The 18,533-nt window shown below is 36.6% G+C and overlaps 1 protein-coding gene and 1 pseudogene across 7 annotated transcripts; both read left to right on the forward strand.

Moving 5' to 3' along the window:
- Positions 1 to 468: 468 nt before the first annotated feature.
- Positions 469 to 14,332, forward strand: LOC107743256 (uncharacterized). 7 transcript variants are annotated; one of them, XM_016556408.1, is made up of 17 exons: positions 469 to 546; positions 1,387 to 1,728; positions 5,447 to 5,669; positions 5,746 to 5,801; positions 5,892 to 5,928; positions 6,117 to 6,217; positions 8,049 to 8,163; positions 8,546 to 8,587; positions 8,830 to 8,951; positions 9,093 to 9,149; positions 9,245 to 9,299; positions 9,706 to 9,923; positions 10,718 to 10,774; positions 10,888 to 10,930; positions 11,107 to 11,199; positions 12,837 to 12,884; positions 12,988 to 14,332. In XM_016556408.1, the coding sequence occupies exons 2-17, from the start codon at positions 1,621 to 1,623 to the stop codon at positions 13,662 to 13,664; spliced, it is 2,052 nt and encodes a 683-aa protein (XP_016411894.1). In that variant the 5' UTR covers positions 469 to 546; positions 1,387 to 1,620; the 3' UTR covers positions 13,665 to 14,332. The 7 variants fall into 7 exon arrangements, with proteins under 7 accessions (XP_016411894.1, XP_016411893.1, XP_016411895.1 ...); XM_016556407.1 differs by lacking the exon at positions 469 to 546 and adding an exon at positions 1,166 to 1,263; XM_016556409.1 differs by lacking the exons at positions 469 to 546; positions 5,892 to 5,928; positions 6,117 to 6,217 and adding exons at positions 6,685 to 6,721; positions 6,910 to 7,010 and having other exon boundaries at positions 1,169 to 1,728.
- LOC107743272 (cysteine-rich with EGF-like domain protein 1) overlaps positions 13,841 to 18,533 on the forward strand; it is a 13,996-nt pseudogene continuing 9,303 nt past the window's right edge.

Genomic DNA, 18,533 nt, shown 5'->3' on the forward strand with positions numbered 1-18,533 from the left:
TGTTTTGGGGGTGTTTCTAATGATCACAATCCCATAGCAAACCTTGAGCCTTATTATCTTTAAAAGAAGCATCTGGATGAACTCACTATGCTACTCCCTGTTTTGGGTGGTTTCTGTCAGTTATTAACAGCAACTCTTAATTCCAGGTGAATTATTATAACCAGTTGCCATGATACACGAAAGAGAGCTGCTTAACAAATTCACTCGCTACAGAGAATGATCCAGACAGGGAACTTTGCACCTGGCCATTTCCTGGTTAGTTTTACGACGCTGCAAATAACCAAGATCATATTTCTCTATCAGCTCTGTTAATTATGAGCACACAAACACCTTTTTAATAACTGCAGTTTTCTTCCATAAAGCCATTTGGTGCTAGTGTGTGTTTTGATTGTCAGCTGGGAGGGATGAGTCTCTCACACACTCAAAGTTCACTCACATGCTCTTTCATTTAATTAATGTGTGTCAAAGCCAACAACGTCTTATGAGGCTTTATAATCCATACTCTGCAGTGCTTCGAAAACACATTCTCATTTATACCACTGGGCAGTAAGTAACATTTTCTGTTAAAGCTAAAGTAAATTTGTTGTGTGTGTGTGTGTGTATGTGTGAGTGTGTGAGAGAGAGCATTTATTTATAAAAACGAATCTTTATTGTCATTTTTATTACCATAAGCAACCAGTATCATCAACAATATGTATTTTGAAATCCAGTAATACAATACAATTATATACTAGAGACTTTGAAAGTATTTAAAGAGTAGTCTCAATTAAAAATAAATGAGGGTCAATGACAAATAAGGATGGTAAGAAATGAAAATATTTTAAAATGTAGTTTAAACAGTTAAAACTATTTAAAAATGGATTTAATGTAGCCTACTCAACTAGTTAACAAAAATGCTCTAAGAAGGTTTTTTGTTAACATTCCCATTAAGTTATAACATTATTTCTGAATATTCTCAGAACATCTAAACATTTATTTTTAAATGTTTTAAAAAAAAAAAACGTATTCATTTGAACGTTAGAGAAAACATTGAGGGAATGTTACATTTTGTTATTTTGCTAGCATTGTGGGAATGTTACCTTGAATGTTCTCTGAACTGGAGTGGAAATAAAGTTTACATACAGTACAATAAATGAGAACAATATTTAATATGTATCAGAAATCCAGGCATTCCAGGCAGAGCAGCAAACATGATTCATGTACACCCACGTTATCTGGCAATCTGTCATACACACAGACACACCTGGACATACTGGAAGCCAGGTGACTTCTTACCGAACACAGATCAACCAACGTTTAGAACCAGAAGCTCAAATCCGATATTACAAGAGCTAAGAGTTTGAATCGCGGAAAAATAAAACACTAATCGTTTCTATCTCCTTACAGACAGACGAGACAGTATGCCGTCTAACTGCGATCCCTCGCGCTTCCTGCTCGGCGAAACTGGAGAACCAGACGGTGGATTTGGACTGTGTATCCGAGCCGATCAGAATATGGTCATCTTGGGTTCTCCTAAAGCCTCATAGAGACAACATAGCGAAGGATATAACCTACAGGATTTTGTTCTTAACCAGTTTTTGATTAATTGTCTCTTGGATACGAGAGTGAAACTGTTGCGCAATGAAGTTGACGTGGTGGGTAGTCCAACTGCTCCTATTGGCCAGCGGAAGTGTGTGTTCACTGGAACGAGTCACACACAACCCAGAAAACAACGTCATCTGTCCTCAGGTTGAATGTTCATTCATTAAACATGTTTGTTTATTACTTGTTTATTTGTATAGTTGTGATATATGTTTGGAAAAATTCCTAAACAAAGGTGTCCAGTGCTCAGTGTATTACTAAAGTATATACCTCATTATTATATAATATAATATAATATAATAGAATATAATATAATATTATATTATATTATATTATATTATATTATATTAGTACAAAAACTTCACATAGAACAAAAAAATAATAATTAAATTAAATTCAGTTATGCAATATTATTATTAGTTTAAAAATATGCATCACATGTAAGTTTATGCCATTATAAACAAACAAACAAACAAAAGTCAATTTAATGTTTGATTTCAAGTGATATAATTATCAAGTAACAGGTACCAAAATACACACAAGTGTACATTTAATTTTAAGAATTTTTTTCAAAGACAATATGTGAAAGATCAATGTCAGTTTGACCTGAACAAAACATATCTTTTCATAATTGATTTTGACACACATCTTACAGGTGCACCCTAGACACAGCATCAGTGATGTAAACTGGGGTCATCGGGTGTTTCGGGTCTTTCAACATCATACACCCTCGCCCAGGTCACCCAACAGAGGTGATCAGTCCCCGACTTAGGTAGCTTGTGTAGTCCACGGATCGCTACAGCCACACTTTTGATCCACAGCCATCTAGATGCCTTCTCAGCGGCATCCATGATGTTCTTGATGGCTTTATTCTTGTGCAGTCCCCTTATTCCCAAGCGCTTGAGGGCCCTGCACAATGATTGGCCGGCAAACCCTCGGCAGCCAACCTCAGTAGGGAGGCAGCGGGTCTTCCATCCCCTATTACGGCATTCTCCTTTCAACTCCTTGTACTTGGCCCTTTTCCATTCAAACACCTCTTCCATCCGGTCTTCCCAGGGCACAGTCAATTCCAGTAGAACCACCTGCCTTGATGATTCTGAAAATAGGATGATGTCAGGCCTAAGCGAGGTCGTGGCGATGGTATCTGGGAGTCTGAGCTGCCTTCCCAGGTCAACCTTTAGCTGCCAGTCTCGAGCTGTTGCCAGAAGTCCTCCCGCTGAGTTCCTGCTCCCTGGTGGTTTCTCTCCATCCTTAACAAATGCGATTACACACTGTGTCCCTAAGTGTGTCTTTCAGGCCCCAGGAGAAGAGGTTGGTTGGACTGGAGAGGACATCATAGACTGATTGGATAAAGAACTGGATCCGGTATGGCTCTTCTTTCCACAACTCAGTCTACAAGATCTTTTGGTTCATGGCTTGTTCCCATCGAGTCCACGCCCCTTGTTGTCGCATCCCACCATCCTACTGATGCGTTTTTCCTCCACCCGTTTGGATTTCTTCTTGGACCAGTTGACGCCTGTCCTTTCCCCGAGCCTTGTCCTATCAAGGTTTATTGGTACAGCCAAGCTTTGTCCTGCTTGTCCTGACGCCACTGTACCCACCAGCACACTGTGCCGCAGCTGTGCTTCAGCCTGGTCAACTGCCTCCTGGGCCCTCCACTTCCTACTCATCCTCACCTCGATGCCAGCTGAGGAAACTTTGGTGTCAGTGGATTCTCTGTACAGCAGTACCTCTCTTGCTCGGGAAACCATGAACTCCTCCGATAGGCTACTGAAGGGGAGTTGTAGCTTGTTCTTCTTTCCGTATAAGGCTATGCTGGTGATACTCCGAGGGAGACCCAACCACCAGTACTTAAAGAGTGGATGATTTTCCACTCAAAGCCCTCGACAATAGCAGTGGCCAGAGGAGTTGCGGCAGAATGCCATGCTGGTAAATCCAGCTTTGAACTTCTCTGGCAGCCCTGACTTGTCCACTGCAGCTATCCAGGCGTGCAACTCTTTTCCAGTTTCATGGAGTGTGGCTGTGTCCCTAAGTGTGCTGTTGAAGACTTTTCCCAGGCTCTTAACTGGCTTCTCTGTGATTGATGGAATTTGCACTCCTCCAGGGGAGAAATGGAACCAATCGGCTACGTTTCCCTTCCTCACCACAAGGGATCGGGACTTAGCTGGCTTAAAGTCCATTCGGGCCCAACTGATGAGGCGTTCAAGGCCTTGGAGGATCCATTTGCAGCCTGGTACGGATGTTGTGGTCACTGTAAGATTGTCCATAAACACTCTGAAAGGGAGATGTCGCACACCTGACCGGGTAAGTGGGCCTCTGCATTCCACCTCTGCTGACTTAACTAGCATATTCATAGCTAAGGACGAACAAGATCACTGAGATGTGCACCCTGTGATTATTCCTTTCTCCAGCCTATGAAATAAAGATGTTATTGGTCCAGAGGTGACTCTCAAATTAAAGCAGCAATAATAGTTCAAAATGAGGTCCCTGATCTTATCTAGAACAGGATGTCGGATCAGTGAGGTTTCCACCAGCACGTGCGGGATTGACCCGTAAGCATTGGCAAGGTCAAGCCACAGCACCGCCAGATCACCGTCACCTTCTCGAGCCTCCCGGATTAACTGGGTGACAACTTCTGTGTGCTCAATGCAGCCTGGTACTTTCGGGATACCACCTTTCTGTACAGCAGTGTCAATGTACTCATTCTGCTGGAGGAACTCCTTCATGCGTCGGACAACAATACTGAAAAATATCTTCCCCTCCACGCTGAGTGAGATGACCCTGAACTGTTCGATGTTACTTGAGTTCTCCCCCTTAGGAATCCAGACACCCTCTGCATGTCTCTACTGCTGTGTCACTTTCCCCCTCCTCCGGATGACTTTGATAATTTTCCATAGTGTTTTCCATTCTTGTAAACCACGTAGGGCACTCCACTTGGACCTGGTGCTGAGTTTGTCCTAGCTGCTTTGACAACCTCCTGAACCTCTCTCAGGGTTGGGTCCTTGAGGTTAAATGCCACACTGGGTTCCATTGGGGTTATCAACGTGCTGCATGGTCCAAGGTCCTGGTTTTGTTTATCAACCTCGTCTTGAGTACAGGTGAGACGACTGCTACGCTTCTGCCCGAGGAGTCTCCTAGTGAATCCGAAGGGGGTTGCGATAAACTCTGCCCATCTGCGAGCCCTCTCCTTGCTCCACTTTCTGTGCCACTCAGCTCGACGGGTGGTAGTGAGCTTATTCCTTAGGATGTTCCGAAGCTCAGCCAGCGCAGCTTTATCCTCCTCCTTTGCTTGCTTGAACTGCTTTCTAAGCACACAGAGCTCCTGCCGCAGATGTCGGATCTTCTCCTCCCGATGATTTGGTCCCACAGTACCACTAGACGAACGCTATTTTCTAGAAAGTTGTAAAAATGTGTAAAATGTCATTTTTTTTCTCTGATTTTTTTTTACGTTTAATTAGCTAGCATTTCAGTGATTTTTTTTAGTGGATTAATTCAAATTAATTTTTAGTGGAGTTCTCCTGAATACATAATTATTTTTTTTCTTTTTATATATTTTAAAGACTTATAATAATTCCAAATATTTTTGAAATACAAATAATAATTGTTTTGTTTGGTACCTCTATGTATGGATATAATTTGTTTCCATTAAAAAATTCTAAAACAGTATTTAATAAAAACTGAATTTGTAGTATTATTCTAAAAGTTACGTTTTTGGCAAACAGAGTTTTGAGAATTTATTGAAATTTTGCATCCGTAATGCATGTCAAACCAAAAAAGGAAGAAAAAAAAAAGTTAATTTAAAAGCTAATACAAAAATGTGTCTAAGATAGTCTGTTTGTAACCTGGAGTATGTTTGTGTTTTTAGGCTCTAAACTGCAGGGTGAGAAATGCAGATCCTATCACACCACTTGATGTGGTCTGTGGTTCTGTGTATGTGTGTTCTCTGGCCGTCAAGCCAAAACTGTGCTGTCACAAGAATGAATGCAAACCCTGTTTGTGGATCAACATCCAGCTGAGTATTATTCTAGATCTCAAAGAGGAGGAGGACAGAGATATTGAGAGATCAGAATATGAAGAGGAGAGCAGTGGTGAGTCCTTACAGTAACAGCACATTAGAGTTGTTGGCCTAATGGTTTATGTTTACACTAACCTTTCTAATTTCAGGGGACTGGGATTCGGGATGTGTTTCCATGCCAAACAACACATCAGAAGGTCAAAGGGTAAGTGTTTTGAACATTCATAACAAAATGTATTTTTTTTAAAAATTCCATCTTTAATTAAAACCTTTAACATCTTATACTTTTTAACAGGAAGAATACTCTCTCTGTGAAGGCCAGCAAGATCAAGGTAGACCAAGTGAACTTAAAAACTCAAAATATTTCTTAGCTCTTCATTTGTTTATTAGTGCTAATGTACTTAAGCAAACTGATTTTCTCAAACTGTATTTGCTTTTGCTGAAAGACAGCAGTGGATTCACCATTGTCTGTCATGCAGTGCATTATTAAAGCTCGCCTCTTTGTCTTCTCTCCATATAGCTACTATTACAATATGCTACCAACCAGCAGAAATGCAGTATGAGTGGTGCAAGAGATTAGACTTCACAGTGACTTCTACCGCAAGCCGTAAACTCCTCAATGTGAGTGTCACCACCATGTCCATTTAACCCTCATGTTGTCTTCTTGCTATTTTGACCTGGAGAAGATTTTCTTTTTCTCAAAAATGCTAGTTAACGGAATAGTTCACCCAAAAATGAAAATTCTGTCATTAATTACTCACCCTCATGTCGTTCCAAACCCATAAGACCTTCGTTCATCTTTGAAACACAAATTAAGATATTTTTGATGAAATCCAAGAGAATGAATCCACATGCGTGTGTGGTACTCTCGTGAAGGTGCATCGAAGACTGACATGGAAGAGAAGCAATTGTTGAATAAAGTTGTTATTTTTGTTTTCTTTGCACACAAAAAGTATTCTCGTAGCTTCATAAAATTGCAGTTAAACCACTGATGTCACATGGACTATTTTAATAATGTGCTCAAAATGTATTTTTTTTTAAAATTCCATCTTTAATTAAAACCTTTAACATCTTATACTTTTTAACAGGAAGAATACTCTCTCTGTGAAGACCAGCAAGATCAAGGTAGACCAAGTGAACTTAAAAACTCAAAATATTTCTTAGCTCTTCATTTGTTTATTAGTGCTAATGTACTTAAGCAAACTGATTTTCTCAAACTGTATTTGCTTTTGCTGAAAGACAGCAGTGGATTCACCATTGTCTGTCATGCAGTGCATTATTAAAGCTCGCCTCTTTGTCTTCTCTCCATATAGCTACTATTACAATATGCTACCAACCAGCAGAAATGCAGTATGAGTGGTGCAAGAGATTAGACTTCACAGTGACTTCTACCGCAAGCCGTAAACTCCTCAATGTGAGTGTCACCACCATGTCCATTTAACCCTCATGTTGTCTTCTTGCTATTTTGACCTGGAGAAGATTTTCTTTTTCTCAAAAATGCTAGTTAATGGAATAGTTCACCCAAAAATGAAAATTCTGTCATTAATTACTCACCCTCATGTCGTTCCAAACCCATAAGACCTTCGTTCATCTTTGAAACACAAATTAAGATATTTTTGATGAAATCCAAGAGAATGAATCCACATGCGTGTGTGGTACTCTCGTGAAGGTGCATCGAAGACTGACATGGAAGAGAAGCAATTGTTGAATAAAGTTGTTATTTTTGTTTTCTTTGCACACAAAAAGTATTCTCGTAGCTTCATAAAATTGCAGTTAAACCACTGATGTCACATGGACTATTTTAATAATGTGCTTACTATCTTTCTGGGTCTTGAACGTGTCAGTTGCATTGCTGTCTATGCAGGGTCAGAAAACTCTCATCAAAAATAACTTAAATAATGTTCTGAAGATGAACGAAGGTCTTACAGGTTTGAAACGATATGAGGGTGAGTAAGTAATGACAGAATTTTCATTTTTGAGTGAACTATCCCTTTAATGTTATCACATTGGACTAAAACTTACTGACTGCTCACGCAAAAAAAAAAGATAGATAGATAGATAGATAGATAGATTTTTTTAGCTGTTTTTAAAAGGCAGGAAATTTTTGACCAGGAACAGGAAGTTAGGTACAGTACTTTCCTCTCGTTAATAAGACCTCTGTGAGCTGATCTGTAACACTGTGCATTTTTTTTACTCCAAAAAAAGAAGCTAAATTAAAAATGAGCAACATGACACTTATTTATTTATATCAGTAATGACAGTGTAATATTTGAACTTTTAACATGAATATTTTATATTTAATTTAAATATTTCTAGAATGTCTGGCAATTTAAAAGTAAACAGTGAAAAAATGCAAAGTTTCCAGACAATCCTGTCTGAAGTAATGGTGAAGAAAAACCTTGTAAGTGTGAATGAAATTAGTGACTTGATTGTTTATCTTTGTGTGGTGCAGCTGACTCTGGTGGAGTATAATGATGTTGACTTTGGCAGAACAATGAAGATCACTGTTGGATCATTCACTAAGTCACCTGAAGTTGAAATAAATGAATTCCCTACATTAAAAACAGGTAGCTATTGTTTTTACTTACTCTAGATACACATATACAACAGTAGCCTATACAAGTGTAGCTTACCTATTAGTATTTAAAAGTGTATGTTTCTTACATTCACTAATTCTATTTAAAAGTAGATCTATCTGTTGTCATTATGCCATTTTCATTCACACACGTTTAGTCTTGTTGAATCTGAATGTTATATTTTACCAAAAGATTAAAAGGGTAAGATGTATGCAAATGCATTATATTTCAGCATAAAGTGTATGAAAAGTAGTGACAGTGACATCAGTGATGCTTTCATTTACCAGTCAGTAAACATGTTTTGTTCAAAATGCAACAATGTGCACTGTTTTTATAGAAAAAAAATGTTTTAAAATGTTTTTTGTCTTGGCAGTGTGTTCCTTATCACACCTCAAGGACATAGAGCAGTGCATAGGTATGTTCAGATTGATTCAGTTTTAAATTTCTCTCATTTTAATCTGTTAAAAAAGCCTTCCTCATTTAAACCCAAATTTAATTATAGGTTACGTTATAGGTTCTTTGGATCAGAGATTCGGTTTCTGTGTTCAACTAGAACTTAAAAAAAAAAAAGATTTGACAGACTTCTTTGTTTGTAGGATAAAAGGCCATAGTGGATGAGCAAATTTCATTTACTCCATGTTTAATTTTCATTTTTAGGTCCCAGGGTCTCCACTGAAATACAGGGGAGTGTGGTTAAGGTGCTGTTAGTCGATGAGGATGAAGAAGCTTCTGAACGCCTGTCCCTGTGTATGAAACGCGGAAGAGAAGGGAGATGCTGGGTCAGTGAACTCGCACATTGTTTATGTCCATACAACACAGCCTGAAGGCTTATTACAGACAAACAGTAGACTATACAAACCAGTTTGTGCTTTTCATCAGCTACCATTTTTGGTAACTTACCATGCCTTCTCTTCTCTTAGCCCTTGCCAAGTAATAACATTCCACTGGCATCAATCACAGACTGCATGTGTTTCCAGGTACCGTGCTTTTCAAACATGCACACGCTCAAAACAATGCCTGCTAAAATCTCTTTCAGTATTATTTTAACTTTGTGTGTTTGCATATGCTTCAGGCATGGAAAAATGTTTCAGTTCGTGTGGAAATCTGTCCTTTTGAAAAAAATACAGGTAAAACAACAATCATATTCAGAGACCCCATGACTTTAAGTCGTTTGTGATTTACTGGATAAGGATTATATTGTATGAAAAAAAATTATATATATATATATAGTATATATAATAAATAAGTATTGAACACATCACCATTTTTCTCAGTAAATATATTTATCTGTATTCATTATAAGATTTCATTTATTTACATGAAAATTATTTTAATACTTGTTTTGTCAGATTTTAAATCATTTTTAAATAATCTAGTGCCGCTTAGGGGACCCTGGCTCCTTGGTTGAGAAGCACTGATCTAAGATCTACACTTTTCTTAAAAATTAAAGTTAGCATTAGTGCCTTGGATATGGAGGATGTTCAACACCATCTTGATTTATTTTGTCTTCCCACATTTTTTTTCCACTGGCAGTATTTAAAGCCAATGTCCTGAGCAACATGTCAGTGTCTTTAGCCCACATCAAGACAAATGATGGTAAGCCTGTGCTAAGCTGGAATTTCACAGTGCCCTGCAGGATAAGAGCCGAACTGTGGCCGTGTCAGCTCGAGGCAGATGGAAAATGCACAGAAGTTGAAGGATTCAGACAGAAATGCTGTAATGATTGGAGAGAAAACAGCACAATACTATGGGTAAATATACATTTTGGGTATATGTATTTTCTGTCATAAATTAAATGAGGCTGTAAGGAAGTAGAAACACTGCAACAGTGGGATATATAACCTCTAACACCACACTGAAATCTAGGATTTTTAAATTGAAACCTGGAAATAAATGCTTTTAGAATAAAAAAAACACGTTTAAACAAAGTTGTATGTATGTATTTATTTATTTACCTTTCCTGTTTCCGTCATGGGAAAGAAAAATAAATAAATGAATAATACATATATACATAGATAAATCAATGTAATTCTGACTTTTTTTTAATCTCAGAATTGCAAGTTAACATCTCGCATTTCTGACTTTTCTCTTAGAATTCTGACTTTGAAAAAGACAGAAATGTGAGACAAAAAGTTGTAATTATCTTTTTAATGTTTTTCATTCTTTGGTGAAAACAGGCTTCCATATCAAAAAGACATTTTGATGTAAAATAAATAAATATTTAAAGAAGATTAAACATTAAAGCAAAAGGGCAACATAACTTGTCAATGACAACAATTTTGTATTATTTAAATTTGAAAGAATGCAACAATAGAAGCATTTTCACTATTGAGCTCCCTTTCAATAGTGTCTTCCAGACTTTTGAAACTGAATGATTGACTCCCAGGTGCAAAACAACCTATTATGTTAAATGGACCCTTGTTGGCTTTCATTTTAATTCATGTGAAATTAAATATGGCGTTTGCTCCAACTGAGGTCAAAGCTAATAATTGTTTTTCCAGTTGGCTATAAAGCAGTTTGCTTTAATGATATTTGTTCTCTGCAGGCATCCGGGAGGTTTGTGAATATCAGGTCTCGGAATCGCCAGCAGCTCTGCATGATGGTATGATACCATCTGCCTTTTTGATTTCTATCTTTCAGCATTCATCAGTCATTTAGTGCAAACAGACAATGAACATGGTAAACATTCATCTTTGTCTGTGTCTTTGTCTGCAGCTTGAAGTAGATGGAAAGATTGTGCGGTACTGTCAACATCCCTGTAAGTGTGTGATGAGAAAAACATTTCATTTATATCCTGTTTAGAGCTGCTGTTCATTGTCATTTGATCACATTGATATTTGTGTGTTCGATGTACTATAACTAACATTCACTATACTGAATATGGGTATGGCAGTTGTCATCAGTTGGTTTATTGTTCACTTCATATTGTTTTAGTGGAGAGGCAGTATTGGAGCCTTCTTCTTCTGCCGCTGGTCTTTGTTTGTCTGACTGCTTTTGGAGTACTTCTCCTGGTGAACAAACTCAAATGTAAGTCTTTGCTATCTACAGCATCTCTTTGTTTATATAGAAAGATGTTTTTCCTCTCAGCAACAAAGAAACTACAACAGAATGTAGGGGATGACTTACATTCCCAACTAAAATCACCATTATTATTATTATTATTATTATAATACTGCATATATTTCATTTAATTATATAAAAGAATACAATTATATTAAATATATACATCAATTCTATATTTCATTTAGCAAAGACACATTAAACTGATTAGATTTAATATTATATATACATAATAATTAATCTTTTAATATAAATAGATTGAAAGATTAATATTAAAATAAGATCGATATTTATTTAATTGCCATTATTTGACCACTTGCTACACTGCTCTAGATATTGCAAGTGGCCATTGAAAAATCCATAAAAAATCTCAAAGTAAATTAAAAATATTTTATGCTAGTGACTGATAACCGCTGTGCTGTCAAAGTACGACTGATCAGTCATTTCTTATTATTTGATTGGATTTAAGATGGTGAAAGAGAGATACAGTTGAGGGTTTTGTTGAGATGTTCACCAGACACTCTTTTTGCTCTCAATAGCTCTATTCACACGTGTCTGTGAATGGCACATATTTTTGTGGTGATCTGTGTAGAAATCATTTATTCCATCTCAGCAGGCTCTTTGTCTTTTTCAACTCCTTCTTCTTCATTTTGTGTTCTTTCACCCATCTGACCACTTTTTGTGTCTTATACTCTTTTTAGTGAAATTTCTAAGGAATACAAATTTAGTCACTCTCGGGCCAACCAAGATATAGATGAGTTTGTTTCTTCATTGGAACAGATTTGAAGAAATTTTCTTCACTTGCTCACCAATGGACCCTCTGCAGTGAATGGGTGCCGTCAGAATGAGAAACCAAACAGCTGATAAAAACATCAAAATAAACCACAAGTAACCCACACATATACAGTCCATCAATTAAAGTCTTGTGAAGTGAAAAGCTGCATGTTTGTAAGAAACAAATCCATCAATAAGAAGTTACTGTTGCTTCTGGCCAAAATATGAGTCCATAATCCATAATAACACTTCCTCCAGTGAAAAATCCCCTGTTGGCATCTCACATTAAAATCCACTTACATATTTGTTTAGAACTGTTTTCAACATGTAAACAGTACTTGATCTGTGCATATTTCTCTCCTGATTCAGATGAGATGAAATAAAGCAATATTATGGATAGAGGACTTGTATTTTAGCTGGAACCATTGGTTTGAAGAAAAGAAAAAACATCTCAATGAAAAAAAAATGAATTAACTTAAATTATGGATTAGTTTCTTACAAGCATACAGCTTTTCGCTTCACAAGACGTTATTTTATGGACTGGAGTCATGTGGGTCACTTGTGGATTATTGTGATGTTTTTATCAGCTGTTTGAACTCTCATTCTGACGGCACCCATTCATTGCAGATGATCTATTGGCGAGCAAGTGATGTAATGCACATTTCTCCAAATCTGTTCTGATAAAGAAACAAACTCATCTACATCTCGGATGGCTTGAATGTGAATACATTTTCAGCATTTTTTTCATTTTATTTTTATTTTGGGATGAACTATTCCTTGAAGTATTAAAGAAAGATGAGATTTTACGTTCTTGTATGTGCCTCTCTCAGGGTCGCTTAGCGAATGGGACAGAAGATGTCATTCTCAAGGTACACAAGGTGTTTGTTTACAGTCATTTGTGTGTCTTATTATCAAGAAGCCTTTTAGCATAGGAAAACTTACCTTATGATAATCTCATGCCCTCCTCATTTCTCTCTCTAGATATGAGGGGACAGGTGTTGTTGCTCCATTCCTCAGCCACGGACCCACAGCTGGTGTGTGAGCTGGGCCAGTTGTTTTCTGAGCTGGGTTTCAGAGTATTTCTCGATCTGTGGAACCAAACAGAGCTCGGTTCTTGCGGCCCGGCCGCGTGGCTCCACTCTAAGCTCGATCACATCCAAAATCATGGAGGGAAGGCCCTTCTGGTGCTTTCTCCGACAACACTGCAGAGAGCCGAGCTGTATTGGAAAATTGCAGTGGAAAGACAAAGCAATCCTGCCACATACTCCTCAGATATGCTGGCTTCGGCATTGGGCTGCATTTTTGCTGACCGTCAGAAGGGCTGCGCTGCTCAGCGGTTCGTCCTTGTGCAGTTAGACGTTCATGAACTTCCCATCAATGAGGAGCATGACATGCCAAAGCTGTTGAGGGGCCTGCCGCTTTATAAACTGCCCTCACAGTCTCAGGGATTACTTATGGAACTGTGTTTGGAGAGCCCAAATAACATGAGCGGGAAGTTGAAGAAGATGTGGTGGATGAAAAAGGCACAGAGAAAGCTGGCCCAAGGAGCGCAGAACATTTTTAAGTCGAGGGTGAGGACTGAATCCATGCTCACTCAATTTGATTCACTCAGCCTAGACACGGAAGACACAGAGGAAAGAATGTTTCTCAAAAATTAACAGCACTGATGTATCATTTACTCCCTTGTCACACCAAAACATTGTTTGGATTGTCAGTCACAATCTGTCAGTATGGACTATGGACAGATAACATGAACAATAAAAGTACCAGAAGGTCCAAAAAACATGGTGATGGCATGTTTTTATGAGCATGCTTGGAAATACCAAATGCCATCATGAAGTACCTTTGAATACTACGTGAATATGACATAATACAGACATATTTACAGTAACTGGCTATTATCGCTGGGAATAGCTTAAGAAGGAAGTCTGCATGTAGGACTTAAAAGTCCAAATGAGGAAATTCCACAGTAGACGCTATAGGAAGTAAAGAAATGTATAAATACACTAAAAAATACTTCATATTCATACTGTACATATATACCCCTATGTTTTCATAGGTATTTGGAAGGAAATTTCCTCTAACTTACTGTTTTCATCTCGGCTTTTATTTAATGGTTGTAAATAATGGCTTTTGGCTAATATGTATACACAAATTTCATATGTAAATATTGCTATTAATATATTTTATATATGGCTGTAATATATATTTTAATTGAACTTTTGTAATATACGGTACATTTGAAATGTTCTGGTTGTACTCCAGGGGCGTAGATTACGCGGGGGACGTGTCCCCCCGCACTTTTTCGGGCAAGTGTGTTGGCATAGAGGTTTTCAAGATTGAGCAGCAAATTAGCATATTATAATGATTTCTGAAGGATGTGAAACTGAAGACATATACAGGAGTAATGATGCGGAAAATTCAGCTTTGATCACAGCAATCATTTTAAAATATATTCAAATAGAAAGCAGTTATTTTAAATAGTAAAAATATTTCACAACATTACTGCTTTTGCTGTACTTTGGATCAAATAAATGCAGGCTTGGTGAGCAGAAGAGACTTCTTTATAAAACATTAAAAATCTTACTGTTCAAAAACTGTTGACTGGTAAGTTATATAGATTACAGAAATGTTAATGAAATGATGGCTACGCCCCTGTTGTACTCAAATATACAGTTTTGACATTAGTGCTTTGTCATGGTCTGATGAGTGGTAGGCCTATAGAATAGAGGGAATATAGCCAACAGATAGCACATCTGCAAGAAGTCTGTTAAAGATTGCTTGATCTGGAAAGCATCTGCTGTGTACAAACATCTGACACAGGTCTTTAAGATGTCAGTTTTACATACATTCTAAATCATAAACATCTTAAAGATAGGCCTATAATAAGCGTCTATTTGACATCTGATAACATCCTATAGATGTATTGCAGATGAGCAAACACTCAAAAAAATACGTCTTTCAGATGTAAATGCAGACATCAAATAGACGTCTTCGTGATTATGTATCCCTATCAGGGGTCAGAACTGCTCAGAGCACTGTAAAGCATGCGGGGGCCCAGAGAAGCCCAGTGCCTTCAGTGCCACACTGGATTCATCCTACATGACAACCTGTGTGTGGGTGAGTGAGATGAACAGACTGTACGCTCGATTCACCTCATGGTCTATTTCACTCTGAAGTTCACTTCTACACTCTTACGCTGACAGATATCGATGAATGTGGTACTGATCTGGATCGGTGTCCCGACAACACATACTGCTTCAACACCCATGGCTCTTATGAATGCAAAGGTCAGTGTGGTTTATCCTCAACACATGGATCAGCAGAGTAACACATTTTACACATGCGCTTAATATGATATGTGGTTTAATACAGTATAAAAGTTGTTAGTACACTTTAGTTTACGGTGTCCTTGTTACACGTTACATGCACTTGCTATTTTAATAACAACAGATTATGCATAATTACATGCAAGTAACCCAAACCCTAATCCTAAACCTAAGCATATAGTAAGTACATGTAGTTAATTAATATTACTCAGTAAATATATAATTACACTGTATATAAGGACACCTTTAAATAATGTGTAACCAAGTTGTTTTATTATTTGTCCTTTTTCAGGATGTGATAAGGCCTGTGTTGGTTGTATGGGTGGAGGACCTGCCCGCTGTAGGAAATGTGCTGCTGGTTACAGATCATCAGGCATGAGATGCATAGGTGAGTTGTAGTCTCAGTGTTTCCCAACCTTTCTTTAGTCGCGGCACCCTTTAGAAATTTTAACAAATTTGTGGCACCCTACAAAATTAATTTTGTCACAATATTTGAATTTCTAACTTCGATATGATACTTTGAAAAGTATAGATTCGGTACAGCAGGGAAGAACTGCAAACTATACTGTCATACAGATATTTGTAATATTATAAAAAGAAATGTGTCTATCAATGGTGGCAATCAGTAGGCTAATTTCTAATGAAGAGACCAATTTATATGACAGATTTTAATGTAGGCTTTTATTCATATGCATTGTGAGATAGCTAGTTATAATGGTAATTAAACAAAGTTTTGCCCACTCAGTGTATTTTTGATTTTACAGTTGGGTAATTTTGTTGCAGTAGCACGAGATAGCTTGATTTAAAACTTTGAATTGATTAAAAAAAGACAAGGAGGCTAAGCAGTTAATAATAAAATAAGAACAAATAAAGAAATTACTAATGATAGCACAAATAAAAAATAACGATAGGCCTACAAATGAAATAAATTGCTTTTTAGTTTTTCAGGTAGGTATAACTAGTTTTGTATTGTCTAGTTTTTCAACCCCTGTTGTATAAAATATGGGTAGTAGTTATAAAAAATGAAAAGATATGTTCTAAAAATGTTTGCCAATGTTCTCACTAAGTTACGAACATAAAGTTCTGAGAATGTTCCTTGTTGGGTAAAAACACTAGTGTTAAGTAATTTGATAACAAACATCTTAATGGTTTTTGTCAGCTGAAAGTGTCACATCTGGGATTATGCAAACATCGGACTGAAGACATCACCATTCTAAATGTATAAAAGGACATAATTTGAAATAAATGAGAACTTCTAAGTATGTTTTTATATTTTCCCATTCAAATCCCATTTTAGACTTGCTTTGTTTTGCTGAATAATGTAAAAAAGTTCCTTAATCTTGATTGCCATACTACTAATGGCTGGACTAATTCATTTAAAATATATTATAGTTTAATTTGGGAATTTGCTGCTGCTGTATCAAGCTTGAAAACATACAAGAACAGAAAATGAATCTTGTCTGTAATGATGACACAGATTAGTTCTTCTGCAATGATACCATCTTGTGGCTACAAGAAGCATTTCCACCAAGACGGTACAGCAGGGAAGAACTGCAAACTATACTGTCATACAGATATTTGTAATATTATAAAAGAAAATTGTCCATCAATGGTGGCAATCAGTCGGCTAATTTCTAATGAAAAGACCAATTTATATGACAGATTTTAATGTAGGCTTTTATTTGAAATAAATGAGAACTTCTAAGTATGTTTTTATATTTTCCCATTCAAATCCCATTTTAGACTGTTTTGCTGAATAATGTAAAAAAGTTCCTTAATCTTGATTGCCATACTACTAATGGCTGGACTAATTCATTTAAAATATATTATAGTTTAATTTGGGAATTTGCTGCTGCTGTATCAAGCTTGAAAACATACAAGAACAGAAAATGAATCTTGTCTGTAATGATGACACAGATTAGTTCTTCTGCAATGATACCATCTTGTGGCTACAAGAAGCATTTCCACCAAGAATGTTAAGAACAACAACACTAATTATAATTTTTCAATACATACATTATTTTAATTATTTAGTATTTTGCAACAAAACTGTCTATTTGTTCTATAATTGTAACTATAAAGTTGATATATATGTATATATAACTATAAAGCTGTCTGTTTATCTCATTTTTTAATTTGCATTACGTGTATATATGTCTCTGGGCCAGAAATCGCAGCTGTATTTTGTTTCTGTATTCTGTATTTTGTTTTTCCTGCAGATATAGATGAGTGCGCTGAGGAGGTGTTGGCCTGTCCTAGGGTCAGTATGTTCTGTGTAAATACAGAGGGCTCTTTTCACTGTCAGTGTGCAGTGGGTTACACACGCAGAGGCGACACCTTCTTACACCATATGATGGTATGTTCACACACACACAGCCCAAGGAAGCTGCTATAAGCAACATTTTTTGTGTTGTATTCAAAAATAATGCAATGAGCCACAATAGGCCGTCCATTTCTGTGATTTTACTATCACATGGCCTACACTTGGCTTATTGCATTTATGTAATGGCAGCAACAGCAATATGTTCAAGAAGGATAATGAGCATGAACTTTTCTTACCCCAAATGGTTTTTAGTTAGCAATGTGACAACTTGGTGTATTCTTATTTCACTTACAAGTTGACTACTGTATATTGGGAATCAGTTGTTTTTGATTATTAATTTGGGCACACTGGCAACGGCCTTAAACAATATCCATCTGATATCATTTTTTATTGTGGCCTTTGCATTTTTAGTAGCCTTCAGGTAGTACATATGTTGTAGAAATGTATTTGTGAGTGTACATAATGTTTAAAAGTTTGGTTTTGATAAGATTTTTTAACATCTCTTCTGCTCATCAAGGCTGCATTTATTTGATTAAAAATACAGTAAAAAACTGTAATAATGTGGAATATTTTTACAATTTAAAAAAACTGATGTCTATTTTAATATATTGTAAAATGCAATAAATTTTTTTATGATGAAAGTTGAATTTTCAGCATCATTACTCCAGTCTTCAGTGTCACGTGATCCTTCAGAAATCATTATATGCTTATTTGCTGCTCAAGAAACATTTCTTATTATTAAAGTTAAAAATTGTTATAATTAATATTGAAATTTAAATAATAATACAAATCGAATTGATATTTTTTTCCAAGATTCTTTGAGATAGTAAAAAAAAAAAAAAAAAAAAAAAAAAAAAAAAAAAAAACATTTTTTT

The sequence above is a fragment of the Sinocyclocheilus rhinocerous genome, unplaced genomic scaffold, assembly GCF_001515625.1.
Source record: "Sinocyclocheilus rhinocerous isolate Xijiao unplaced genomic scaffold, SAMN03320098_v1.1 scaffold227, whole genome shotgun sequence".
NCBI lineage: Eukaryota > Metazoa > Chordata > Actinopteri > Cypriniformes > Cyprinidae > Sinocyclocheilus > Sinocyclocheilus rhinocerous.